Source organism: Colius striatus, chromosome 14 (genome assembly GCF_028858725.1).
Source record: "Colius striatus isolate bColStr4 chromosome 14, bColStr4.1.hap1, whole genome shotgun sequence".
Lineage (NCBI taxonomy): Eukaryota > Metazoa > Chordata > Aves > Coliiformes > Coliidae > Colius > Colius striatus.
The window spans coordinates 20,830,940-20,858,581 of NC_084772.1; the positions used below are offsets into that span (position 1 = coordinate 20,830,940).

The 27,642-nt window shown below is 43.4% G+C and overlaps 2 protein-coding genes across 3 annotated transcripts in view; both read left to right on the forward strand.

Annotated features, from left to right (window-relative positions):
- BANP (BTG3 associated nuclear protein) overlaps positions 1-18,273 on the forward strand; it is a 137,537-nt gene extending 119,264 nt beyond the window's left edge. For both annotated transcript variants that reach the window (XM_062007134.1, XM_062007135.1), the window contains exons 12-13: positions 13,033-13,176; positions 17,462-18,273. In XM_062007134.1, the coding sequence (XP_061863118.1) occupies positions 13,033-13,176; positions 17,462-17,533 (216 nt within the window). In that variant the 3' untranslated portion in view covers positions 17,534-18,273. The remainder of the gene's footprint in view (positions 1-13,032; positions 13,177-17,461) is intronic.
- ZFPM1 (zinc finger protein, FOG family member 1) overlaps positions 4,352-27,642 on the forward strand; it is a 303,288-nt gene continuing 279,997 nt past the window's right edge. The window contains exon 1 of the mRNA XM_062007122.1: positions 4,352-4,355. The gene's annotated coding sequence lies outside the window, so the exon portion shown is untranslated. The remainder of the gene's footprint in view (positions 4,356-27,642) is intronic.

The window sequence follows — 27,642 nt, forward strand, 5'->3', positions numbered from 1 at the left end:
TTCTGGTGCTTGTGTACCTTACAGCTCTCTGACTTCCATGTCTATCTCAAGATTTGGGTGGGAAGGCAAATCTGAAGAAGATGAGGGACATGGTTCAATGGTGGCCTTGGCCATGTGAGGTTGGTGGTTGGACTCTATGATCTTTAAAGTTCTTTTCCAACAAAAGGGTTCTATGATTCTGTAAGTTCAGGCTTCTTTTGCTGTCCATGCCAAGCAGAGAGCATCTTCCTTCAGGTCATGGCTATGGTAAAGGGATAAGCCCCTGGATGTTTGCATCTGCTCTTTAACTTCTGTCGAGTTGATGCTTTTCCTTCTTCTCGGGATGTTTTTTTCTTGAATTACATCTACAGAAGGAACTTATTAACGTAATTCAGGTAATTCTCAGGAGTACTGCTTTCCTATGTAAGCTTTAATTGACAAGCACTGGCTTATAACTTTCTCCAACTCCTGATTTATAGTTGGGGCAGCGTTACAGTTAACTCCTCTCTGCGGTTGTTCCTACCATTCCTCTGCTTTGCTTTTGAAGCCGTTATGTGTGGCTGATACTGATTGCTATAAATTGACCTGATTACATCATTAAAGTGCAGGAGGTAGTATATTCATTTTCCTTTCATTAGGACTTTTCCTGAACATTGCAATACTAGAACCTTGCTGTTCCTCTGTGTATAAAACACTCGATGCTGCTGTTGCATGTGATTCTGGTTTTTTTTCCCATCCCTTTTTCTCCAACTTAATAGGATCCTGCAGTGTACGGTAGGAACAGTGTTTTGTTACCCTGGCAACAAGAGCCAAACTTTCAGATGTTATTTTGCTTGTATTTTAAAAAACCCACATCTCTGCCAGTTATGATGTAAACATTTGCAGCTCCCCCCAACTATCTTTTCGTTCTGGAATCAAAGCAATATCACCATTCTGAGGGGAAACCGAGGAATTGGTTCAGACGTTTTCAAGCAAAATAACAGATGTGTGTGATTCTGGTCGATCTTCAGTGACCTGATCTTACTATATTGAAGTGGCATATTTACTACTAGCCTCATTGGAAGAGATGTACCCTCTCATCAGCGCTAAGAGTCCAAATTCTAGCGTGAAGTTATTTATGAAGGACTCGGATGCAATTTCTGCTGAAATTGCTCGAAGACTTCAGCAGAATTTCATAGTGAGTGCTGAAAGTACTTCAGTGTTTATCTTGACCTTTTGTTTTAAGCATAACTAATCCCATCAGGACTCTGAGACGGGAGGATGGGACCAACAGGGTGACATTTAAAGCCATGTTTACGTTTGTTAGACTAGCAGGGACTTGTCACATAAAGCTGCAAAGGAAGCCAGTCCTTCAGGACTGAGTTATCCTCTCCCTCTTGGCTGGGTTATGTCACAAGAAAAAATTTCCCACCAGCCAGATGCTGTGTGAGTCACCATTTATTATTCACTTGAATAACCTTTATCAGTGCTGGTCAGTCGGAGGGAGTCTGGGTCACTCATGTACGACTTGTTTCTTGAGCTTTTGCACTCGGCAGCTACAGCTTAGTAAGATTTCTTTGACACTGTAGTATTTTTCACTGAGCTATCCAGTCATTTCTTAATAGCACTCAGTTGTATGTTGAATAAAACCCAAAAATAACATTCTGTTGGAAAAAACCATTTGAAGCCAAAGGCTTCTTTAGTATTGCTCAAAATAGTGAATTATCGTGGAGAGATTCAATTGTCTGCTCTTGAAAACTCTTTCTTTTGGAAGTGGTTCCATCAGTTTCCCCGTCCTTACTGCTCACAGTGAGCCATTTCGATGCAAAACGTTGCAGTGTGGAGGTTTGAAGAACATTCACTGTTCTTAGACTGAATTAAAAGGTTTTGCAAGCTGTAACGGGACGTCGGAGGCTGAGCTGAGCTCAGTTGCTTACTTGTAGATTTCTGTCTCTTTCTCACCAAAAGACAGGCTAACTTTTGGTGGGTCACCTGGTAGTCACATCTCCATATGTGTGCATGTAGATCTTGTGATGCAAAGCACTGGTTCACCAGAAAAGAGAGAGAGCAAAGAGGTTGCAGGCAAGGCAATTAATCAGAGAGCTTGGGCACAAAATACCCAAAGTACCTGATTTAGGCAGGTACAGGTGCATCCAAATAACTTCTGTGTAACAACTGAATTACAGCTGGAATTTATGGTTTGGGAAGTGCAATATCTGAAAAGAGTTGCCAGTTAACCACAAAGTTGTTTTGAGAAGTTTCCCTTGGTGGGTGACTTACTGAGAGTTATCTTCACACAAGAGATGAGTCAGACGTACGATACAGATTTCCTTGCAAGCCTCAAACTTCCTCTTTCATTTGAGACAGTGAATTCAGATGAGGTAACTCTTCTTTCCATAACCAAGTCGTTTTTACTGAAATTACATCTTCAGTTGAACTGCCAGCTAATTAAAATTGTTTTGCACATGTGCTAGTTTCAAGTGTATTTTCAACAGAAGCCTGTGTTTTGTTTTGATGTGTTTTACATGATTTTGACAGTCTAAACCCATTCCCTACTTGAACTCAAAAGGAGAACTCCACTTGGCTTCCACGGGTTCTGACCCCAAAGCATCTTGAGACAATACCTCTTTCTGTGCTTTGTTATCCATTGAGGCTGGCAGATATGTTACTGTCTACCTATGATATTGAGTTAAAATCAAATACTAGTGATGTAATTGCAGACTACTTACATATAGGATTTCATATAATCTCATTATATTTAGATCACATGAGACAAAACTGCAGTAAGGCTTTTCTTCCATAGTGATTAACTTTACATCCCTTTCAGCCAATGTAGTAATTCACAGATGATGTTTTAATTACACTGATTACCCTTTTGTGTTCAATACCAACCAAAGGAGCCCTTAGTCTGTTGTAGACCCTCAACTTGCCATGTAAGAGGACGTGTGTTGACCCAGTGAAAGCCTGAGATGCTCTTAACAACTGCACCTTTGCCTTCAGGCATCCACTGAAATGCAGGCAGGGTGTGTTTAACCTGGAGAGAGATCGTGGGCCCTGTGGGCTTTTCATGTGCTACATGGTTAAATACAGCATGTGGAGGAGACAAAAAATGAGTCAGATGGCTTAATTTAGTTGGACTGTGCTTAAGAAAGGGTCAGAGAGACGGTGATGGTGAAAGCTGGTGCTTGTTTATAAAAGCCTACACAAACTGTATCAATTTGATCTTTTCCTGCACCTTCTTTTCTGCCCAGTTTATTTACTCAGTTATATGGGAACATTTTTTTCCAAGAGCTTGCACAGGGGCTGTCAATAAGGATCATGAACCTCTGCCACACCTCCCCTTTCAAAGCGTCCCACAGGTCTGTGCATCTCATGTTTCTTTCCTCAGGGCCTGTTTCAGCTGCTACTCTCTGTAAAACCTGGAAAGTCTTGGGGGCTTTGCTGAATAGAGTTCATCTTCAGAGGCAGAGCCTTAGCCTGGATCTCGTTGGGGATCCCTGAAAAGGAGATCTTGGGAAGCAAGGTGGTGTGTTATGAAGGGTGTTCTGGAGGCTCCTTCTCTGCAGGGCTTCAAAACCTGCCTGAACGCCTTCCTGTGTGACCTGATGTAAGTGGATCTGCTTTAGCAGGGCAGTTGGACTGGATGATCTCTAAAGATCCCTTCCAACCCCCACCATTCTGTGATTCTTTGGCTTCTGAAGATGCAGATGGCTTACAAACACTAAGCCACCATTAGCCCTCACGTATCACACCCAATCCAACTGCAGGTGCTAGAAAGGTGGATGTTTTGGTGAGGTTTAACCACCATAGCTGCAGTCTGTGTTCATGCATTGCTCCTGATTTTGTACCAGCACACTGAAGGAATCTCAGAGCAGAATTCTCCTCTTGCTGTATATTCAAAGTAAAAGCAGATGAGATGGTTTATTGTTTGTTATGGGAGGAAATAATGCTGCTGATAAAAACGTTCTTGGGAATGATTCTTTTCATTTTTCCACCCTCGGTAGAGCTGAAATCAGTTTCACTTTTCATGCCTTTTAGTTTGGGGAATTTAAAGGAGGTGCTCTGGGTTATATGGCTCTGTAGGGGTGTGAGTTAATGAAGTTTTGACAGATTTAAGGTCACATTTTGCATGGTTCAGTTCAGCACACTTAGAAGGACACAGCAGGGAGAGTTCCTCTCTCTGAGAGCTGCTCTGTGTTAGACTTTTATATATGCTGAATTTATTTCTGTATTGGCACATTTTATGTTAGAAATAAATAGCAAATTTAGGTGCAAGCTGTTGCTGGAGTAAGGAAAGAACGTGAAGTAAAGCTTTCTGAGCTAGATCACTGACTTCAGAATGATGCCCTCATCTTTAACAGCAGAGAATCCTTGTTTCCAGTCACCTTAGATCAAACGTACTTTAAGAGGAATGTATTGGGACATCAATGGGAATCTATTACCTTAATGTTACCATGTTTCTGCAAAACCCTTATCACACAACACTGCAGTGTCTGAGGGCAGGTGAGTGGAGCAGTTTGATTTTGGGTGATGGAAACTGCCAACAGCATCCATCACTCAGGGACTCTGCCTTCGCCAGCTGCTTCATTATCACCGGGACTCTCAGCACCCTTGGGCTTCTCTTTTCTCTGCACAGCCCAGTCCACACCTGGTGTCTTACTCAAGTGCAAAAGGAACATCATGGCCCAACTTTCTCATTAGCATCATCTGCTTTTATATTTTGGTGAGCCTGTTTGGGCACAGACAGTGAGGGGCACGTTCTGCATTCAATAAACACACCTGGTCTAGAGGAGGCATTTTAGAAGGTAAAGAATTAAAACATGTTGGCATGCTTCATGTGAATTGGCATGATTTTACTAAAAGTGAGCTTGGTTTTTGTGAGCTTGATTGACACTATGCTTATTGGCTTTATATTCCCAACCTGCTGTTCTGATCATTGGAAGATGTAGCCCTATAGCAAATAACTGAAGCCAGTGTTAATATTTATTCAAAAGAATTTAGCTGATAGAATGCAAAAAGTAATCTTAAGCCTTCCAATTTGTATTTCCTGGTGTTTTCCCCCAAATATCTGTGACTGCTGGTGTTCAGTATTTTAATCAAAGATATGAAAGAAAGGGAATCATTAGCGATATGTAAATGGCAGCGTAATTAAATGCTCGGTAATGAAAGTAACAGGTCACTCTTACACTCTGACCTAGATGGCTAGATATGATTGACTCAACCTACCTTTTAATAAAGCCAGATGCAAAGTAATATATTTTTCTAAGAACAAATATTCCAGATATTTTATACTGGGGAATATTTGGTGGCTGATGGGATAAAGTGACTGTCTTTCACCTCCCAAAGCTTTTCCTGCAGGGAGCAGTGAGAAGACACACGAGATGGGGTGGTATGTTAGGTGCTCCGTGCTGTTGTGTTAACTGTAGTCTTTAAAGGTGGAGTGGCTTTTGAAAGAGATGTGACACTTCAAATAGCAGCTCTGCTTTCCATGGAAATGGCTTTGTGTGAGGGTCTCTGTGCCATGGAAGACAAACTAGACAACGATCAGCCCTTTGTAAAACAGAAACACTTGTGGGTTTCTGGACACTCCCTGGTGCCTGAATGTGAAATATGTTATGGCCTGGAAAGTTTTTTCTCTTGTGATAATGAAACGATAACCAGAGCAAGTTCAGGTTGGAAAAAAGAGAGAAGAAATCACTCTATGTTATAATTTCAGAGGAAAACAAGAGTGGTTTCTGTTTTGGCTTTTTGCTTTGATTTAGTGTGATCTGGTAGTTTGAAGCTGGACATACAGCAGCCATCAAAATGCACTTCAAAAAGAAGAGAGGTCTAGTATTTTGGAGGCCTCTGCTTCAAAAAGGGTTGCCAAGAAATGATCTAAAGAACACGTGACATCTTCCATCTGCTCACATGCACCTCTGTATGCTTCTCGGCACCGGTTGCTGAGAGAGGAAAGCTGCAGATACTCCCTGCAACGCTGTGGGCCATCTGTCTTCCTTATCTTTTTGGAAGAGCAACTTCCAGTCTTTTATTACTATTAATGTTTTGAAAAGTTTGGAAGAGAAAACTTAGTCCTTAAAACTGTCTTGTAATTGCATCAAAACACTTATTGTTTCATTGTAAGTAGGGCGTAGGAAGGATGCAGCAACGTGGAGCGATCCTCAGGCCACGTCGCCAGCTGGGTCTTTGCTCTCAAGAATTAAAGGTTCAAGTATATTTACCTGCACAAATAACACATTTGGGGCTTGTATATCTTCTCACTTTATATACATATGGGATAGATAAATATTGGGGAAAGGTTACTATGTTTTTCAGTGAATACCACTTGATCTTAGCATGAAGAAGACTGCTTCTTTGAGAAGTTAGGTCAGTCTGTCCTTTGCTGCTGCTCCTTTTTGTCATGTGAATACTTCACTTTTATTGGAACTGGACTGTAAAATCACCAAAATAGCTGTGTATCAGTCCCCATCAGATGTGAGCTGTTCAATTCAGCTGACCTTGGTTAAATGGAGCCGATGGGATGTGAAGTACATCATGTTACTGTTTTGCTTTTATGCTCTAATATCTTCCATACTGGATTTGTTTCCCTGCCTTGGGTCTTGCTCTGCTCCATCAAGTGACATTAAGAACTAAAAAAGACAATCTCATGGATGAAAATCATGGGTTTTTATTCATACAGCTCCAATCTTTGAGCATTCTGCATTGCTTGTTCCAGGTTTCTTAGTAAATGCCAAGATGATGGAGACTCTGGTTAGCCAATCCAAGCCAAGATGTTTGCAACAAACCCATTAATTTCCAATACTATAAGGTTTTGAGTTCTGGGCATAAATACAGCATCTAGTTGTTCGGGGTAAACTGATCTATAATGCCTGTAAATCCATGTTTGCTGACACTAAACACATTGATCTGAAGGGACCATGAAGAAAAGTTTAAGACTGAAAAGACTCAGCTTGAGAGTTCCCCTGTTCCTAAGCAAATGTGTATCTGCAGAGCTTGGTATCACTTGAAGGAGCTGTGTTTGCTCTTTGCATGGCTTCATGGTGAAGGACAGAGCAGGAGGATGATGGGCAGGTATTTTCTTGATGTTTAGTTTTCTGGGAATCATCTGAACTCCTCCTCCCCAACTCCTACCCCACTTGTGGGCCCAAGCTCTCCTTTTTGTCAGTGTTTCAGCCAGAGCATGTCACTGGGATCTTTGCTTTTTCCTATGCATGAGTCATTTCTTTCGTGCAACATTTACTGAAATGCTTTACTTGTTACAGGGTTTTCAGATGGGAACCTTCTCTAAACAAACTGCTCTTTCAGAGATTCAAACCCTCGTTTTTCTTTAAGGAAACGTCACCTTTTATTGCATTCCTGCAGTAGAAATGGGAAGGAATGATGGAAAAAAGACACCAAAATCCCTGTGTGCCTTGAGTTTCAGCTTTTTATAGGTAGGCAAACATATGTGCTTGCCTAGATTAATAAAATAGCTCACAACAACAGTAGCAAGAATGTGTTTTAGAAGGTTCAGACTGGCAAGGACCACACTGAAGAATGGGCTGCTTTGGTAAACAAACTTCAGCTGTCCCAAACCACTTACCTGGTTTTCAGTAGAGAAACACTTTAGGCTTTCTATAAGAATACAGGTCTCAGTGATAGGTCAAATGAGCAGGAGATGTGATATGAATTGAACCATGGTTGGAAACTGCTCTTGAATAATTTTGGAAGAAACTGAAGGAAAACCTATTACATTTTCATCTTTTTCTAAAGAAAAATGTATTTCCTGCCTTGGCAGTTGAACATTAAACGGGAACTATTAGTTATGGGCTAAAATGGGCTTTAAATGGAAAGGAAGGGAGTGGAGAAAGTAGCTGGTTTTCATTATTAACACTAATTTTATTATTTCATTTTATATGGCAAGCATCTCACTGCAGAGGGATCAAACATAGAAACCCAGGACCTTCAGGCTCAATAGCCTCCATGTCCCAAATCATCAGGATTTGGAAGAGAGAATGGTAGAGGAGAAAAAAGGGTGGAGAGGGGAGGAGGAAAAAAAAACCCAAAGAGAAAGGCAAAGGTCCAGGTCTGTGTGGTACCACTGCAAAGGTCTGTACTTCTGCTCCAACGCTGCTCAAAGCCTGGGTTTGTTGTCATGCTGCTCTCAGGAGGGATGGACAATGTAAGTGTGGGCTCAGTATGCTTTGGATGGGTAGGAGGGAGCTGCCTGGCCCTTAGCTCATTTTATCAAACCTGTCAGCTCTTGTATCTCTCCTTGAAAGCTTACAGAGCTTTAAGGAAAAGAAACGTTCAGTTGAATAGACTCTGGTTCCTGTTCACAAAGAATGCCAAGAGCTCACACTTCATTTTAAACATGTGAACAGAATCATTTCCTTCTGCCCTTTCTAGGACCACTTGCAATCCAAACCAATAGACATGCATTTACCCTTCTGCCTGAAGCTGTGGGGGAACAGTTTCCTATTCTAAAAGGTGATGGGAATAGTGAGAGAAGGGGCTTTTCATGCTTGCATTTCAATGGGGGCAAGTTGTCTTCAGCAGAGTCCTCGTGCCATGTGATAATCATTGAGCAAACAAGGTTTGGGACATCCATACCCACAAAGGTTGGGCCAGGTTGAGAGCATGGATGTGTTCTCAAAGATGTACATGTCAAAGATACTGCCAAATATGCTACAGTTCCTCAAGTATTCTGATTGCTCTCAGTAAATGTTTTTCACTGGGTTTTCTGTTAGGGGAAGAGCATGTGTCTGGGACTGTAACTGCAGGCTGAGAGAACACAACAGTTTAGTGAGCTGCTGTGTTCCAGCTTTGTGCTTGCAGTGGAAATAATTGTGCAATGTCAAGAGTGGGCTCTGGCTCCATGAGAGCTAAAGATCTTGTAGCTGTCAAGACAACTCTTTACCACTGACATGAAGAAGAATAGATGACCAAATGTACTTTTTCCAAATACTCCACTGAATTACCGTTAAATTACCAAAAAACATCCTTTTTTTGTCTGCTTGTTAATGTTAAAGACACTCTTTTCAGCCTTGACTTGAACCCTCTGTAGCCTGAGTTAGCTTGGGCAACTGTCAGAGACTTCCCATGCTTTAGTACTGAAGTGAAAGGGAAAAGTGACTTGAAGCTTCTTGCTCTCTATGTGTATGTTAGGAGCACGAATCAATCCATTTTGTTAGATGTGCACTCTCTTACTTTTCAGTTAAACCATATCCTGTTACCTGTTTTGCACTAGTAAGGCAGTATTTTAGTGAAACCTGGTGGAACTGGGAAGAGAAATTAATTTCAGGGCAAATTATTTATGATTTTGGTTGTGAGGTCTCTTCTGGAGACTTTCAAACCCAGCTGGATGAGTTCTGTGTGACCTGCTCTGGCAGGGGGTTGGACTGGATGAGCTTTCAAGGTCCCTTCTAACCATTAAGATTCTGTGAGTTCCTTTATTTTAAGGTCAAGGGCAGATGAGAACTACAGAGTAAGTGTTGGTTTTGAAGTCCAGTGAGCAGCCAAAGAAAAGCTGGATGCTTGCACCTGCCCCATTTGTGAAAGGCTCTGCTACCCAGCCCCTCCACAAATCCCACCTTATGTGGAGCTGATGGATCCCTTTATGGCTTCAATTTTTGCAGCCTCATTAACAGTTTCATATAAAACTTGTGACCCTTAGAAACAGAAAAAAAAAACCTGTTAGGTGAGGCTGCTTGAAGTTATAAAGCTCAAGTTAAATCCTGTTGGTATCTGGGGAAGCACCATCATACTGATTAGGGTCTGATCACTTGAACCCACTCTGTGGATTCTGTCCTTTCTTATCTTTGTTTGTATCTCTCTGTTTTTCTAACAACATGTATTTTGAGAGAATTTCTTCTCCTGGGGCCTAAGTTAAAGGAAGGGGGATATCTGTTTTTATAAGGCACTGGGGATATTGCAGTAGCAAAAGCTTTTGCAAATGCAGGCAGAATCCAAGGACCGTGACCAGACTTGCCATTCTGTTTGCCTGACTGGGACTTTCTCTGAACAAAATCTATATCAGTACTGCTGGTGGGGAGAAGCAGCAAGGGTGACATCAGTCACAGTTCTTCTGCATTACAAACTTTCAGTGTGTTTTTAATCTGACAGAAACAGAATAAATTTACCATAATCTCCAGTAATCCCCAGAGCAAATGTAATTTATTGCTGGTTTTAATGTCAGTTCAGCTGGATTTTCCTATCTGGATATGCCTGAGATTCATGATAAGTTGTGTTATCTTATGGATACCATGTGATTAGTTGAGTACTATCTTTAGTAAGCTGCAGGTGATGGTGTCGCATTTGATGGAGGTGTTCACACAGAGAACATAGGAGGTTGGGATCAGATGTTCCAGGCTGAGCCTGAGATGGGGTTCATCCTCTGTTTGACTCAGCAGATTAAACACAAGGTACTATGTCAGTGAGACTACAGAAACAGCTTTATTTCTGAATTCCTTTAAGTAAAAAGAAGTGGTCCTCTTCTGCTCTCATCCATTTGTATCTTAATTTCAGAAGCTGTACTGGAGTCCAAGTAGAAACCGAAAAAACAATGACTTTGTTCAAGCTGCTGTGTGTAAAGTCTGCAGATATTAAGAAGAGCTTGTTGCTTGTTCCTTCATTTCAAGTCCAGTCAGATGGTTTAATTTAAGACTGGGATGTTTTCACTGTTCTTGCTTTTGTTCTCATTTGTTTGGTGCCTGATGATGTAGTCAGTTGTGCCACAACAAAAAGCTAGACGGTGCTTAATGAAGTTGAAGACAGCTATTAATGTTAACATGGATTAAGTGGAAAACATTAAGAAGCCTTTTTCAGCATTAGATTTCGTTCCTTTAGTTTTCAAAGTCCAGACATGGTTTTAATGATTGTAAACATTAATATGTTAAGTAGGGTCTGCATGATGGAGAAAAGGATAAAGAGAAGCCTAGAGAAGTAAAATGGTCCTTAGTTTTGTAAAACGGCCCTTTCCTGGCTTCCAAGTGTCCCAACGTGTTCTCTAGCCCTAGGGAACAATGCAAAAGTGGCAACTGGGAGAGAATAAACACATCAGTGTGACACTGAATTCACAGTCAGTCACCTGCTTTGCAAAACCCAAGTAGTTTGGCATAACTAGTGGGAGAGAATCTGCCTGCCTTGGCTGCTCACCTTCCATTGTTGAATGCTGGGGGCTGGAGCCCTTGTGCTCTGCACAAACAGGACATGGCACAGAAGGAACAACTACACAAACTGTGGAGGGTTTCAAAATAGTATATGATGTCTTATCCCTTCAAATTACCAAACTGGAACCCAAGCATGGTGTATGCAGCCATCACTGCTGTAGTCTTGAATTAAGACTGGAGCACATTGAAGTTGAACTGAGTTGGATTTAGTCTGGCTAGTTGGAGGCATGGAGGCAGCAGTAATCAACCTATGACCTCATCAATGGAAAGTCATAAATACTTGGGTCTGTTTCTCATAATTTCATCCTATAAAAATGCTTTTTTTCATAGTTACAAACTATAGAAATGTTCCATCCTATAAAACCTCTCTTTTCTCATCATTACATCCTGTAAAACGCTTCCCATTGCTTTGTGAGTGAAAGCTCAATTGCAAATCATTTCTCCATCAGGAGGACACAATAGGAAAAACACATAAACATTTGCCTGAAACCAACAGGGAAGTGTCATTTGACAGCAAGTATTGCTGGGGGCATGGGGGAAGGATTGTGGGCAGGGTGGTAAAGGTAGATTGTCACTAGGAAGCATGTCACAAGTTATTTGGTGTCTGCTCTAAAGGGACTTTATAGTAGTTGAGGACATACAATAAACTGAGGGAGCTGGTACTATCACAAGTTTTAAGCTGCTTTGTTCTAAACCAGTCTGTGTGTGAGAGTGATGAGCTATGTGAGTTGCTCACAGCCTCTCTAAAGTTTGTAGTTCAGAAATAAATGAGGGGGAAAGTCCATGTGAGACGTGCAGGTAATCACAGAGCACAGGCTGACGTGGTTCCAGCCGTAGGTATCACACGGTTCCAACACAAACACCACGGGACAAGAGCATTTTGCTTACTTCTGTAAAAACAAAATGTAGCATCCTTTTGCAGTTTGATGCTGACTGTATGTCAGAACACCCAAGATCCCTATAAAATCCTGACAACACCCCTAAAGGTCATTTATGGAGTTCACCTCTTCTTGCCTCCCACACTCCCTGGAGAAATTCTGGTCTACCCACTCCTTCATGGCCACCCACCCTCAGATCAGCTGAGAAATCATACTTTGGTCAGGAAAACCTTTGCTAAGAATGTTATTTTTGTTCTCTTCATTTGAAAGATGACTTTTGTTTGCTGCAGTTGAAATACCATCGGTTAAGAACACCTCGTTCGTGGCATCTAGAAATGGACACCGAAGATGTGTGTTTTAGCTGAATTGAAACAATCACAGATTGGGGGATTGCCATTGTTCACATACATGTGTTTTATCCTGATTTGTGTTGCAAGAAGTAAGTTAAAGCTAGGCTGGTCACAAGGGCATTTTTAAGCAAGCACTTTTAGATGCATCAGCTCTTCCTTGGTGTTTTTTGAAGCCTTGGAGGGGGAGTTGGAACCTTCACCAGTCCAATGCAGATGTGTTTAGGGTAAGCATTGATTAGCAGTACTTATTAAATCTGCACTCTCCCATAGGATGGGAATAGAAATATTGCTGTGATAAAAAGTGGAGTGCCTTTGGCTGTGAGGAGGAGTATCTTGGATCTGAGTGTGTTTATGTAACAGCAAGAGCATTACTGAGTGATACTGTTGTGTGCTGTTGGCATTACCAGCCTCCAACCTGTGCAGTGCATCCCTCTCACTCATGGCAATAATCATTGACAGAGTTGTGGATCTCATCAGGCAAAATGCAGCAAGCATTTAGCATGGGAACCTTCCCACGTGTGTACCACGTCCTCTCAGAAACCCACATGATTGAAAGCAACTGTTCCTGATAGACAAGTTTCCTCGTGTTTCTTCTGAATGCCCTTTGCTTTGGTGTCTGGTTTAAGTTAGAGGGTTGGTAATGCATTTCTGATGGTGGTTGTTTACGAGCTGCTCTCTCTGTCCCTGTCTCTGCAGGTGTTGCAGGGTGCTCAGCTGATAGCTGTTGCCTCTGCTGAGCCCACATCAGGAGGTGTGGATGGATCCCCACTGCAGGGGAGTGATATCCAAGTCCAGTATGTGCAGCTGACACCAGTGACAGACCACTCTGCAGCTAATCAAGTATGTATGCATGCAACTCTGCCATTTCATCTACTGAACTCGACTGAAACATCAGTCAGATGAACCATATCTCTGTCCATTTACACCACAGTCCCAAGGAGTTTATGATCCTGTTTCCAAACTGTTAACCCCCCCCACCAAACTATAATAAGAAGCATCATTTTGTTAAAGGTAGACATGGTCTTTGAGTGTTGCTGCTTCAATGTTCTTGCTCAACGCCTCTGGAGAATAGTTATTTTGGTCATCATTGTTTTTGTGCATCCTTGAAGGCTGAGAGCTGTGTCAAAGGACAGGGCAAAAGACAAAACTTGCTCGGCATTCATCCAAAAAGTATTTTTCAGACTGAGGTTTCTCTTAAAAATGTTGTTCCTTTCCTGACAGCAGCTTTCCAGTTATTTTGACCAACAGCCTGGATTTCCCGCAGGAGTCGCAATGTTAGCAATTGTAAGTGAACACTCCATCCTCTCAGTTCTGGGAGAGGACTTACCTTTTGTTTTTCCCTTCCCCTCTTTTGAAGTCACTTTGAACGGTCACCTGAGTCCTCTACAGAGTTTCTTGAAGCTGTGCCTGGTGGCAACACAAGAACGTTGACTTGAAAAGTCTTGGTCAGAAGTTTTTCTGGTGGCACATTGTCCCCTGAGCCCCACAGCAGTGAGAATACCCCACTTCTAGAGATCCCCTGAGCCCCACAGCAGTGAGAACACCCCACCTCTAGAGCTCCCCTGAGCCCCACAGCAGTGAGAACACCCCACCTCTAGAGCTCCCCTGAGCCCCACAGCAGTGAGAACACCCCACCTCTAGAGCTCCCCTGAGCCCCACAGAAGTGAGAACACCCCACCTCTAGAGCTCCCCTGAGCCCCACAGCAGTGAGAATACCCCACTTCTAGAGAATACCAAGTGCTTCTGAAAAACAAGCTGTTGCTTGCTAGCCAAAATGTAACAGCATCCTTGGCAGCCACTGTTTGAGTGGCATTTTGGCTGATCCATGCCCAGTTTTGTAGAGAATTCTGACCTGGTTACAAACATTTGGATGTTGAATCTCTGAGGAAAACAAGTTGCATAAGTAATGAAGGGAATCTTGTCCAAACTTTGCGTGCACAGAGCTCAAGTGCTTAGTGCTTCTTCCCTGAGCAAAGCAGTCTGCAGATGAGTGTGATAACATGAAGTCAGAGCACATTAGTTATCTCAGTGGCAAAGAGGGCCTCAGATAGAAGATGGAGCTGCATCTCATGTTGCCAAGGTGTCCTCTGTGCTGACTGGTGCTGGTAGAGAGACCAGAGCTCTGTGCTCTCATGGGTGCCTGGGTCCACACCAAGCTCCCCAGCTGGATGCTACAAAGTGGTTTCCAGGAAAACTACACTCCCTGCCAAAAAGGATCAGACTGCCTGGCATGTGTGTGTGCTGTAAGGTGATGCTCTAGTTCTCTGTGTACTGATCTGGCAGTGTAGGTGAGCCCTTAAAGGTCTATTTTCCCCCTTCACTTGATTTGTCTCTGTACTAACCTTAATATTTTATTCACAGTCACTCATAACAGTCTGCTGGACAATAAGAGTGCTGCTACAGGGGTTGTGCCTTAGAACTCCTCTAGTACTGCTAGTCCCATGCAAGTAATAAAGCACACAGACATCAGTCAGGTAGAGAGAGGTGTTTCTGGGGCTGCTGTCCTCGCTCCAGGCCTGGGAAGTTCTCAAGTGTACCTCCCATGGACTTTCTCCTGAGTGTGTTCCTCATGCCTGTCCTCCCTTCTCAGCGACACCTCAGATGGGCAGGAGGTTCTGAAGCACAATTAGAGACATTGTCATCCGTGTTCCCCACGGCTGGCAGCCACCAGAGGAGTTACTTCTCCCTTCAGGGACACTTTGCACCGTGTTAGCTTTTAATGTTGTGGTTAACCACAGAGATTTATACAAAGCTGAAGAGAAGCAGAAAAGGAATGTGAAATAAGGAGAGTATGAAAGGAAAAACAGACAAGACTAAAAATAAGTTTGCCATAAATATTTCCTCAGTTTACACAAACTGAAAACTAAGGATCTGTTAATGAATTGGAGAAACCAGCTTGGTATTTGCAGTGCTCCAAGGCACAGGGGTAGTTCAAGAGCTGCTTTTTGGCTGAAGTTATGGAAAGGTCCTGCACCATCTTTGATCTCTTGTGTGAAGCCTGAGTGGAGCTGTAGTCGTGCTTTAGTCTATTTCCATATGGTTCTTTGTCAAGATATTGAGATGTTCTCAGTGATTTCACACCAATTTCTCAACCAAAGCATATAGAAGTGGGGTTTGGCATCCCCTGGGTTGGGTGCCATGCCCTACACCAGTCTCAGGTTAAAAACACCACAAGTGTCAACTGATTTAATACCTGAAAACAAGCTGCCAGTTCTGTGACCTCTATTCTTGAAGGCCATGCCTTTGGAGGCAATCACAGGTGCAAAACCTAATTGGTAACCTCACATGCAAAGCTGGCTTGACAGCATTTGGGGGATTTGAGTTTTGTTGGCTTGTTTCCATGTCTTGGTATCATTCAAATGTAGAAACAGAACGTGATGATGGCAAAGAATATTTGCATGAATTCTCTGCTCAAGTTCATATGCTGATGGTAAATTTTGTTAGGGGAATAAAAGGAGGATTCCCAATTCAAAGCAGGCTTCTCAGCTCTTTGGGCAGTCATCTCCTGCTGGTCTGAAGGTTGGATAAATATTCAGTATTGCCTCTGTGAGTTGATAACACATCCCTTCAGTGCACTTTAATGGGAAAGAAAACTTTGGTCCCTTGAGAACTTACCTTATTTAGCAATTGAAGGTATTGAGCAACCTGATAGAATTAGTCACCACTTTGACACTAATTTGTTGAGCATTTAATTACCTGTAAAGTTGAGCAGGGGGAAAAAAGAAAGGTCTTGTAGCTGTGTGCAAGTGCTGGCAACGAGGCAGAGAGATGAAGTGAAATGATTTGACAACAGAACGTTAATGTAGGAGCAATGCTGTAGCATTTTGATCCTCCAGTGTTTTAATTTGAATGAAGAAGTTGTGATTGTGCAGTGAAAGCTAAAGGATGGCAATTCTAGTTGAGTTTCTGCCCTTGTCTTTGAGGATCATCCTGCAGATGCCAGGCTGAAAGTACGAAGGCTTTTCAAGTAAGACTTCTTTGTGGCAGAAGTAGAGCCACAGAGATAATTCTCTAGCCAGAATGTTACATAAAGCATCTATTAGATGTATTTATGGAGGGAAAAATCCATCAAGGGCAGATCTCTGGAATCTGTGGGAGTGTACAGGAAAATGTCATGAAGTGCTTGCCCTTTCCTTGTAGTTTATCTGTGCTTGTGATACTGGCTGCTATCAGGGGAAGGCTTATTGGGTGTGATGGACTTTATCCAAGCCAATACAGCTGGTTTTACATGCTGTTCATCTCTTAGCTCCAAAGATGGAGTTTGTTTCGTATTGGAGTTCTCCTTACTCCAGTTACCCTGGCTGAAAGGGCAGCTTGCTGTGGGATGAGGCAGTCATTCAGTTTTTAAGGAGACTTGCTTTGAAAGCTGAAGTCAGTTGTGTTTCCTTTGAGTTCTTTCACAGAGGACTGTTTTTGCTGGGAAACCGAGTCAGGCCTCTGGGAAGAATGTTACATGAGAAAAAGGTTCACTGCAGTAGCACTATTCTCATTTCACACAAAACAGAGACAGCCTGCAGTGGGTAGAGTCAGCACTTTTAGACTGTATCTGGCACCAGCTGGGGAAATTCACAGGACAGGGCACCCAGGTCATTTTACTCTCCTTACTCAACAGTAGTTGTGTCACCCTGGGACTTCCTCCTGTCTTTCCTGTGATCACACTTGGTGGACTCTCCTTCCATAGCACTGCTGAGCCCTGTATCCCCAGGCTGTCTGGATGTGCAGTGTGCTGGGACAAGTTCTTCCACAGCCTCGGCACATGTTGTACCAGACCCAGCTTTAGTTTGTTTCTTTTTGGAGCTGGTTCTTTTTTGGGAAGAGAGAGAGAAGAATTGTTTTCTATTTTCTCTCTTCGAGCCCTTCATGATTTTATAGATCATTATCACAATTCCATCAGTTCAGCCTTCTCTTTCCAGCCTGAAGGGCTTTAGTCTGCTTGGTCTTTATGTGGACTCCCTGGGTTATTTTTGGTGCCTTTGTGTGTTCCTGATTCAGCTCTGCCAGAGCTGCCAGCCCTGCAGCTTTTGCACTGCCATAGACAAGAACTTTAGCATCATTTGTTCACATTCCCTTGGAATGGACAGCACTTTGCTGTATTGATCCACTGATGTCCAGTTTCCTTTTGCAGGGCAGCGACACCCTTCAGTCAGCAATCCAGCCCGAAATGCAGATAGAACACGGAGCCATCCAAATCCAGTGAGAGAATTGTGCAAAGCCAGGTCGGCCGAGCTGCCAGCGAACCACGGCCCCAAGTTAAGTGCTTGTAGTCTTCATGCAACAACAGGAGAATGGGAAAGCCTGTTAGACTAATGGTCACACCTCCAAACCTCCTGCAAAGAGCAGAGTCCTGATGACCTGCTTGTCCTCACTTGGAATAAACCAGCCCCGTTTACTTTAAATTGCAGCAGCATCACAACATCCCTTGAGGATCAGGCCTGCAGAGAAAAAGTAAATGGCCTGCCCTTAGGTACACTGAAAGAGGAGCAAAAAGGAAACCTTTCAGAAAGAGGGAAGGAAACTCAACCCCATGAGACTGAAGTTCATGTTCCACCCTGTTTGTTTCTTCTGTGAAAGCCACCGTTTGAATGTCTGCAGATCCCTTAGGAAGTGTATTGCTGCTCTGCAGTCCCTGCTTGACCACGTGTAGAAGATCAAGAGCTCAACTATTTTTCACTGTTTCAACAGCTTTTTTTTTTTTTAATTTGCTATGGTGTTTCTAACAAAAAATGGAGAAGGTGACAAAAAAGAGAACTGCCATCACTGCGAGAATTGGCCTTTTGCTGGTGGTTTCTGTTCAGTGTCATGAAAACTGCATTTGCAGAAGACTAACCATTTTGTTTGTACTGTTGCTTAACTACTTTTCTAGGGGGGAAAATGCTTTTAAATGCTGTAATTATGCATTTCTAATGAGAAAAAATAAATGTGTATTTATGAATAGTGCAGGTGTTAAATTGCTCTCTGCCTTAGGAATGGAATGAGTTGGGCTGGACTGTGCTCTGAGTGTAGCTCTGGAATACTTGAAGAGAGATGCTGCCTGGCAAGCCCTGCTGTCAAACTGAGAAGTAAGATTAAGTCTATAAGGAAGATATCAATCTTAGATCCTGTTGTTATCTAGATTCCCAGTGCAAGAAGCAGCTGATAGTTACCCTCTGGAGGCTGCAAACCTGATTTTATACAATGAATCTATGAAATAAGGTTTTTAAGATGGGAATGATTCCTCTGAGCTCTCTCCCTTTCAGTTCCTCTTCCCTCCTGTGTCCAGCCATTTATGGCAGTACCTCATTTTGGATTGCATCCATCCAAAGCTGGGCTGCAAAAGCCTGATGCCTGTCTTGTTACCTTGCAGCAGCAAGGTGAAAGGCACTCTCCACTGACACTGATGGGAAGCTGGATACTGATGAAGCTGCATTTCCAATAGCTCCTAAGCCTGAGTGGAAAGGATACATGTTTGCTGGGTACCTGATGATCTTAGTGATGCATATCTTAGAACAATACAGTTTACTGAGGGAGCTGTTGCTTTGTGTTTGTTTCTCATCTGACTTACACTATGGTCATGGTCAATAATTGACTCATAATGCATTTGATCTATTAATGAACATCCCACAGCCACAAACTCTACCATGTTGAATTCAGGATAACACTTGGAGTGGCTTGTTTGTATTTTTAATGAAAGGAAGGGTTAAGCACACCCTTCTGAGAATGTTGTCCCTGGTAAGTATCACCCTGGATGTGGATTCCTCCTTGTCTTGAGGACGTTTGGTGACGCATAAGTCCAATGCCAAGCGAACCACAGCCTGGTGAGCACAATGTTTGCAGCAGGCCAAGAATTTGGCTGCTCTTCAGTTTCTTTTTTTAATTCCTCAGACTGGGTGATGCTTGAAGAGCTTGGCATCCAAAGAGAAGCTTAAAAATAAAAGCAATGCCTGTACATTTTAGCATGGCTGTCGAACAGTAATTTATCACTGGGAAGCTGGCAGAGCGCTGTGTGTGCTGCCACATAGCACTCTGCTCTGCTCACATTGGCCTCAGTGGCTCTCTTGTCTTCTTCAGAAAGTTTTACTCTTACCCAGCTTTCCTTTTGTGTCCTGGGCACGTTCTGCTGTTGAGGGGAACACACATGGATGTGGAGAATCTGTCTTTGATGGTGTAAGTAAGAGTTCTGTTCTCTTTGCCTTTCTCAGCTCAGGTACAAGATGAAATTGAGCTCAGGAGAGGTTTCCTTTAGCTGATAGACTGCTGCATGCTCAAGTCTCTTCTGCTAAAAATGGTTGTAAAGGCATATGAAGCAGTGAAGTGGCATTAACTAAGTGTCAAGGGAATGAAATCGACTTCACCAGTGTGGAATGAAGAGTGAACAAACCAACTGAAGTAGGTAAGGAGAGCAGTTCAGTGCAGTCTCCCTCTGCATTCAGACGTTAAGGCTGGGTATTCCTCAAGATGTGAATGTTTCTCAGTGTTATGTCAATATTTACACCAGTCCAAGCTGTGTCACACTCTGTTTATACTTCAAAGAGAGGAGACTTCAATGTTGAGCCAGGTATTCCTATGAGTAATCCCTGTCACTCTTCCCTTTCTCTGTAGCTTTCGTGTCCTTGGAAGATTTATGTCCCTGTCCAGGGAGGAAATGTCTTCTCTTCAAGAATGTTTTATGTGTTTTCTAGACATCACAGGGTGTGTCACACAAGTCATTCCCTAGAAGAATAACTCAGGAATGAAATCCCTTCTAGGCAATGCTTGTGGCTGTGGAGCCCCAGAGGTTCTGTGAAGAGCGTGTTCATACAGAGCTGATCCTGACAGTAACGTGTCGAGACAATGGGAAGAAATCCTCAGTGTTATAAGTTAACTCAAGGAATGAAAGTCTTGCAGGGATACTGAGGGTTTGGCCTGGCTCACTGTTGAGGCAGATTGCTGTTGTTTCACCATGATGTAGTTCTGCCCTTGCAGCCTGGCTGTTTTTAGTAGGTCAGCTAGAAGCGAGTCCTCATTATGTCTCCTTCGGTTAGTCCATCTCTGCCTGTTTCATAATAGGGTTCTTTTCCCTCAGCAACATCCAACATCCTCACTTTTAACTGCTCTTTTTCTCCTTTATTCTACTTTTATCCAAGAGGTAGAGACTGAGAACATATGACCAAGAGTCTTCAGGGGGACATTTCTTGTGAGGTTGGCCTAGGATCAGCTGCATATTCTGTTTGCGACCCGTCTTGTGACCTGCAGAGCACAGTTTTCATGGCTTTCATTTTGTTTAGTGTAATAATGTTAAGGCATGCAAGCTTTGGGAAAGAAGAGGGCCTCTGCTTACCCTGCTTGGCCCTGTTGGTTATTTTCAGTATTAGTCTCCCTGTAGCCAGGACCTCACCATTTCTCTTGGTGTTGCACTGAAACACTTGACGTGTAGCTACGGCTGCACAGACAGTACCATTATTAATGTCCCTTTGGATCAGCTCAGCCTGAACCCCACCTGAGACAGCATCCATCTCCTGAATTCTTAAGGGCTTCTGTGATCCTGAAGTAAAAACTAATCAAAATGTTATGGTTTGATGAATTGTCCAACTTAGAAATTGGTCTAAAAAACAAATAGTGAAAGGTTGTGGTGGTTTGGGTTCTTTCTTTCCTGGTTTTCTTTCTCTTTCTTTCATTCTGGGTTAGCTTTACATATTTTGTCCTGCAAAACAAAGCTATAAAAACGAGCACCCTTCTGTGACCCAAATAAACTGGAATGCCTCCATTAGCTGCTTTTTTAGGCATTTCAGGACTGACAGTTTGCCTCCAAAGCAAGGAACACTGGCCAAAATGCTGCTCCAGTGCTTGTCTCCATCACAGGGGTCCTGGCACGCCTACAGGTATGCTCTGGTGGCCCTGTGCTTCCTTATCCACTTCACAGAACTGCTCTGGAGTTTCATGTTAGAACATAGTGTGGGGAAACTGATACCTAAAAACAACCCCAACCCAAATCAGTGCAGAATCTCACTCTGCACAACCCTGTGCTGGCAATCAGTCTTGCTTCTGCATTGCTAATTATCTAACTACTGACGATTTAGAGCCATAGCTGTAATTGAGCAGAAACTGTTTCTGATTATCAGAAACAAGCAGGATCCTTTCATTCACTGCAATCCCAAAGCACTTCTGTAAGCCCTGCTGATTTAGAGGACTACTCAGCAGTCAAACCTCATTTGCTTGAGTGAAGCCAGGAATAAGAAAGCCATTCAGTTACAGCGGTGGCTGAAGGTAAACTGAACTGGCTTTGTTAATGTGCTGGTACAAACAGACACACTTGATCTTTCTGCTAAAACAAATCCTGATGTATTTAGGGGTTGTTTTATACTTCATGTTTTGTGCAGATCATAGTTTTTAGGATTTGGGCCATCACCATGGGTATTTTTCGTTGATCAGTAGACTGGGAAAAGTTGTGTTCTTCTGTTCCTCAGCTTAATCTGTGGGTTTGAGTGTTTAGGTTAACTGTCCAGTTTCATCTCTGTCCATCAGCTTGGCTTAAGCAGGAGTTAATACATGAGTTATCTAATCTTGCAGTAAATATTTCATTTCATACTAGTTCATACATGTTCATACTAGTTGAAGGGAAGTTAATCTGGTTGTGAAGCAGATCAACAGAAACGGATGGAATTTAGCCTGCCGTCTATCCGTGCTGCACTGTGAGGCCAGCTCTGAGGACAAGGCTGTTCATTGTCCCTCTCTGTGCCACAAGCTGGACATTTATGGTATTTAATGGGAAAATAATTAATATCCCTGTTTTCTGCACCAATTCCTTGCTTTTCATAAGGAACCTTTGGGGTTTCTGTTTGCAAGATGCGCCGGGGTTTGCGTGTCAAGCTGAGTGCATCACATCAGGGTCTGAGAACTGAAGCAAGTGCGTTGACTTTACTCTTTTATGAGAATCACAGGGAAGGGAAATCTCCTGTATATGTATTTTAAATGAGTCATTTTAATACTGATGATAATTAATATATTAAATAGTTAATTTCAATACATTTAAGCTATTTAAAGATACTGTTGGCTCTCTGGGTAAAGCAGTAAAAAATCCCAAAGGGAGCTGGCCAGCACCAATCAACCAGCTGAAAGGTGCACTTCAGCTTGCCAGGGGGGTGTGTGTATGTTATATATCTGTATATCCCTGCCTTGTTGCTTGAGTTTACTTGGGGTCGGCCCATCTCCTACTCCTTGGGTTGCAGAAGTCATTTCTCCCCTCTTCTCACTTCCTTTTGATACACTTTGTTTGCTCTGCCATCTCTGCAGTGTTTCTTTTTCACCTTAGGAAGAACCCAGAGGCATTTTGCTGCTTTGATCTTAGCAGAGAAGCTTGGCTGGCCACCTCTAATAAAAAAGAAAGAAATGAGAAACCCTTGGTCTGCTGAATTCAGGGCTGCAGAAATGAGCAGTTATGGACATTACCTTGTGCAGAGGGCAGAAGCTCTCTGACTTGGCATAGCTGCTGCAGTTGGAAATGATGTGTCTGCAATTAATTAGTGACATTTTCAGTGTAGGAACCAGATTTGCCCTGGCTGTTCCCACGTGGATGCCAAATTAAACCTGTTTTTGCAAGAAGCCAGACTACACGAGTAGGTGGCACAGTGCATTGTGCTGAGAACTCTGCTGAGTTCCCACCTAGGTTAAACAGCAGCTGGACTTGTCATTTGATACCTTTACTCCCCAAAATTGCTGCTTCCATCTCCCTGGTGCCATAACCCTCTTAGGGCAGCCCTTCTTTAGTAATCACAAAATGGGTAGGATTTAATCAGACACAAATGATGTGCTCTTTCTGAGATGGAGAGAGCTCAGTTCTGCTTCCCCTCCAGGCGTGTGAGAGCTCTGCTCTCTCCCTGGGGCCATCTGCCTTACATAATTGCTGTTATTTAACAGCAATTTTTATTACTCAATCCTACTTCAACTCTCTTAATCCCCCTGCTCTAATGGGCTCCCTGCTCACTTCAGCAAAACCAGAGGAGGAGTAAAAAATACCCCCCAAAAGCTGATAAAAGAGGAGGCATGAGGAGTCGAGGAGAAGATGAGAAGCTGTTTGTGGATGAGTTTTGAATCCCTTCCTCCCTTTCCATCCCTTCATTCAGGTTGCCTTGCAGTCAGAAGTGCAGCCCAGGGAGGTGGCTCACACTGAGAGGCTCTTCATTTTTGGAAATACAGTGGTGACAAAAATATCCTACTTTTGCCCAAGGAGCAGCAGCTCTGGAGGTAGGCAGCGGCAAGGTTGGAGGATCGAGAATTGGGCTTTAAATGTGATTGGTTTAAACTTTATTTACACTTTCCCGTGGTTTAAAGTAGTTTGTCATCGTCATTCTCTGGAGACATTCAAACCCAGCTGGGTGAGTTCCTGTGTGCCCTACTCTAGGTGCTCCTGCTCTGGCAGGGGGGTTGCACTGGATGAGCTTCTGAGGTCCCTTACAACCCTTGAGATCCTGTGATGGGGAATGGGTAGCAGCTGTGGGGACTGTCACCTAGAAAGCCTTTGGCTCACAAATCAGGTGTCAGTGGCTGCCACTTCATCCTGCACAACTGCCCATGGCAGGGAGGGGTAGCAATCCTTCCCATCTGCTTTGCAGTTCTCGGTGGGTGAGGGTTGAGTTGTGCTGGAAGTGCATTTCACTGGGTTGTGAGCAGTGAAACCGAACCCCCACAGGTTCTTGTGTGCAGATGCTTGTTTGTAGCCCACGGCAAAAGTCTCACTAAGGAACAATGCTTCTGTCCCTAGGTGGTCTGGGAGGAGGGGCTGGGCTGATAAAGATCACAAGAGAAAGAATTCAAGACAGAAACATTTAAAAAATAGAAGGGGTAAAAAAACCCCCCATGAATTCCGTAATCCTTTGGGACTGGCTGGTTGGTAGAGGTCCATAGTTAAGAAGAGCTTTCTTCTAGCCAGAGTTAACAAGGAGGGAGCATCTGAGAAAATACTGTCCTTTAAAATGTTGCCTTCTCATTTCCTACTTCTCAGCAGCTGTTTGTACCTCAGACTGTTCAGTGAGTGTTTACTGGACACTTCCAGCAGAAGGAGGGTTAAGTGCATGAGAAGGGGGTGGAGAGGGAATCCCAGCTTGGAACTTGAGACTTTCCAGCTGAGAAAGAAAGATTCAGAGATGCAGACGTAATCATACAGCACTGCAATCAACTCCTGTGTCAAAAGAAGTCAGGAAAAGCACATAAATAACTCCACAGCCACACTTAATGTAGTGCAGGACATATATCAATAATGCCACCACTTCCTCCAGGGTGAGTATAGAAAAGCTTCCTGTCTAACCGCTTGCAGAATGGGTTAGAGACTTTGAAACGGCTTGGTGTGAACTTCAGAACTTAAGGTAGCTTTGGGTTCAAATGATTTGGGACCAGATCAAATAGAGACTCTTTTATGTTATTGCAAATTACAGGTTTCCTTGCAACTAGTCTCAAGAAATAAACTGTGCTTGTCTGAAGCAGACTCTGTATTGCTTCCTGCTGTAAATTCAGGGCTCCAAGGGAGCTGCCAAGGACTGAGAAGCACACTCATGTAGGGGGAATGCAGATTTCTCTGCTTGCTTTAATATGCAGGTTTGAGCACTTCTGTCTTAACTGCTTTAACTGCTTCCAGCTAATTGCTTTACCCATCTGCCTGCTTCAGCCTAAGGAGCTGTCAAGTAATCCTGGTGTTCAGGCTGGGCTTTGCTGAAGCTGTGCCTTTGAAGCGTCCTCAGCAAAGCTGATGTAGTAGCTCTGCATCTTATTTGCCGCCTGTGTAATGTCCAACAGCTTCTGTAGGGTCTGTGGGGTGTTTGTGGTCAATCTGCTGGTCTGAAAGATCCAAAGGCTTTTGATGCAGCCCGACAGAGTGAAGGATGGAAGAGGAAAGAGATGCTGCTGGCTTGCTGCTCAGCAGGATGCCTTCTCCCCTGCTAGGTGGATGGTGATGTGATGTTACAGACAGTGTGTGATTTATTGCATTATTAATGTGATTATGGGAAGGTTCTTGGGTCGTGCTCTGGGGTTCATAAAGGGTTTCATGCTGGGCTTTGTGTGGATGTGTTTGTTAAATGCCTGTTTTCCATTACAAAGCTGGGAGATAAACCACGATGACACTCACATTTTCCTAACATCAATTGCTCGCTTTCTCAATCCTCCTTGCAAACCATAAACTCCAGCAGCGGGTCTGTGTGCTCCAGACATCAAAAAGCCACATCCAGGCAGGCGGATTTACAAGCCCTGTGTTTTCCTTGGTCCAGTCCTTTGCAGAAGAAAAGATAGACATCCAAATGATAACAGAAAGCTGGGAAGGAAAGCAGAGTTAAAGGAGGAAGCTGTACAATGTGGGAGGGGAGGGAAGGCCTCCTGGGAGGACTTGTCTCAGCTGATACTATTCAGGTGGTGGGTACAGATTTTCCTTCTATTTCTGGCCAATAAACATCTTCTTGTTTTCCTGTTCCTGTACTGTTTTCAGCCATAAGTATTCAACCTTTTCTTCTTTACAGCTAAACCCCTTGTCCAAGTTGTTATCTCATCACGTCTCGATTTAACGCAACATCCTCTTCTCTTGGCCTTGATCAACGTTGACTTTTGCCCAAATCGTATCAGAAACTTCCTCTCATTTGGCTTTTTCTCCCCTATCACATCCAATGCTTGTCTGTGCTTTTGCAGTCCTCCTTGGCCTGTCCTCATCTGATATCCTGTTTCTCAGTTTTGATCTGTTCCTTCCCCTCTGCTGCCCCTTGCACTCCAAGTTTTTGCATGCAAACAACCTTTGCTCCTTGCCCTGTAGCCCCTTCTGAGGGTGTGTGTGTCCCGTGCCTGACATCTAAGTTGTGACTGTTTCAGTTGCTGCCATGCTCAGGCTGCTTCCTACTAGGCCTAAATATTCAGTTTCATATTATTCCTAATTTTCATGCTGTTTTCCTGCTCTGAATCCCCTGTCTTTACAGCCCTTCTGTCTCTTGGAGGTTTGGACCATCCTTTTTCTTCCTTGTGCAGCACTTGGCACCTAGGACAGTGTTTCACTGGTCACCAGTTCAGCACCTTTGGTCCTTAATGCATAAACAGTGTTATTTGGGGGTTCTTTTGTTAGAATTATGTTAAGATTAAGCCTAATTAGCTTGGAGTTAGTGCACATGAGTAAAACTACGACTCAAGGTTGCAGATTAGATGCTTTGGTGTGGCTTTCAGTCTGCTTTAGAAACTTCACCATGCTCTGCAGAGCAGATGAAACCTGCTGCTTCTGTTGAAGTCAAACCTTTCTTGCAACTTCAGGCTACTGAGTCCTTATCAACAAAATGCCTGGGAGGCCAAAGAAGCTGCAGACACAACCCCATAATTACCTCCCTGGGTCTCTGCAGATTTCCTGGTGTGGCTGTTTGGCCCCACCAACACACACACACACACAGACACACACACACATTGGCATGAATCTTCCCAAACTTCTCTTCCTACCAAATTGTTCCCAGGGATGATGTTTTGTAGCCTCTGGCTTTAGGAGGCTCCATCAGAATCAGGAGCTGAGCTGTTCAGGACAGGAGCGTCTGGGCAGCGGCACAGTCACGTCCAGCTGCTGCTTCAAAGTGCCTCTGAAAGGTGTCCCTGCTCACATTCTCCTTCACTTGCCAAACACAACAGTAGTACTAACAAAATACAAACACTGAAGTGACTCTGTAGCTTTTTTTAGTAGACCCTTCACCGTTTTGGCATTTCACAGCAACGTGTTGCACTGGTGATAACAGGAACAAGTCTGGAAGGAAACTGCCAGGCCCAGTCTTGGCTAAACCCAGCAACAAGAACTTGTATTTCAGGGGTTACATATAGCAAAAACCACCTCAGTCTTGTTGGCTGACAAATCTAGCAAGCTGTAGTAATGACAGACAATGGTAATGCAGATCACCCACTGTTTTCTTAATGAAAAGAAGCCTCTGTTGTTGTGGTGAGAAGACTTTTTAGATCAGTGATTTTTGTCCTCCTGTCTGGCTCATTTTGCCACATGTGACAATCCTGAGCTGCTGCTTCCACGTGATGGTTTATGTCAGATTGCATAAAACATTCCTCTCTTATCCCAGTGCTTTTAAACAAAACCCCAGGCCAAAAGGTCCCACTGAGATTAAAGATGTGTTGGGAGTGTACCAGCTTGATGCAGTGCCTACCTGTGAGTGCTCATCTCCTACACTAGGTCTGGCATTTGCAACCTGTGGGGTGGGTTTTCTTTCCAAGAACATAACACAGGCAATATACACAGAATATATACAGCCTGGTTTGTGCTCTTTTGTAAACATTTGGACTGTGAGGCTTATGCAGTTTTGACAAGCTCTCTAGAGCAGGAGATCCCTGAATGTGGTG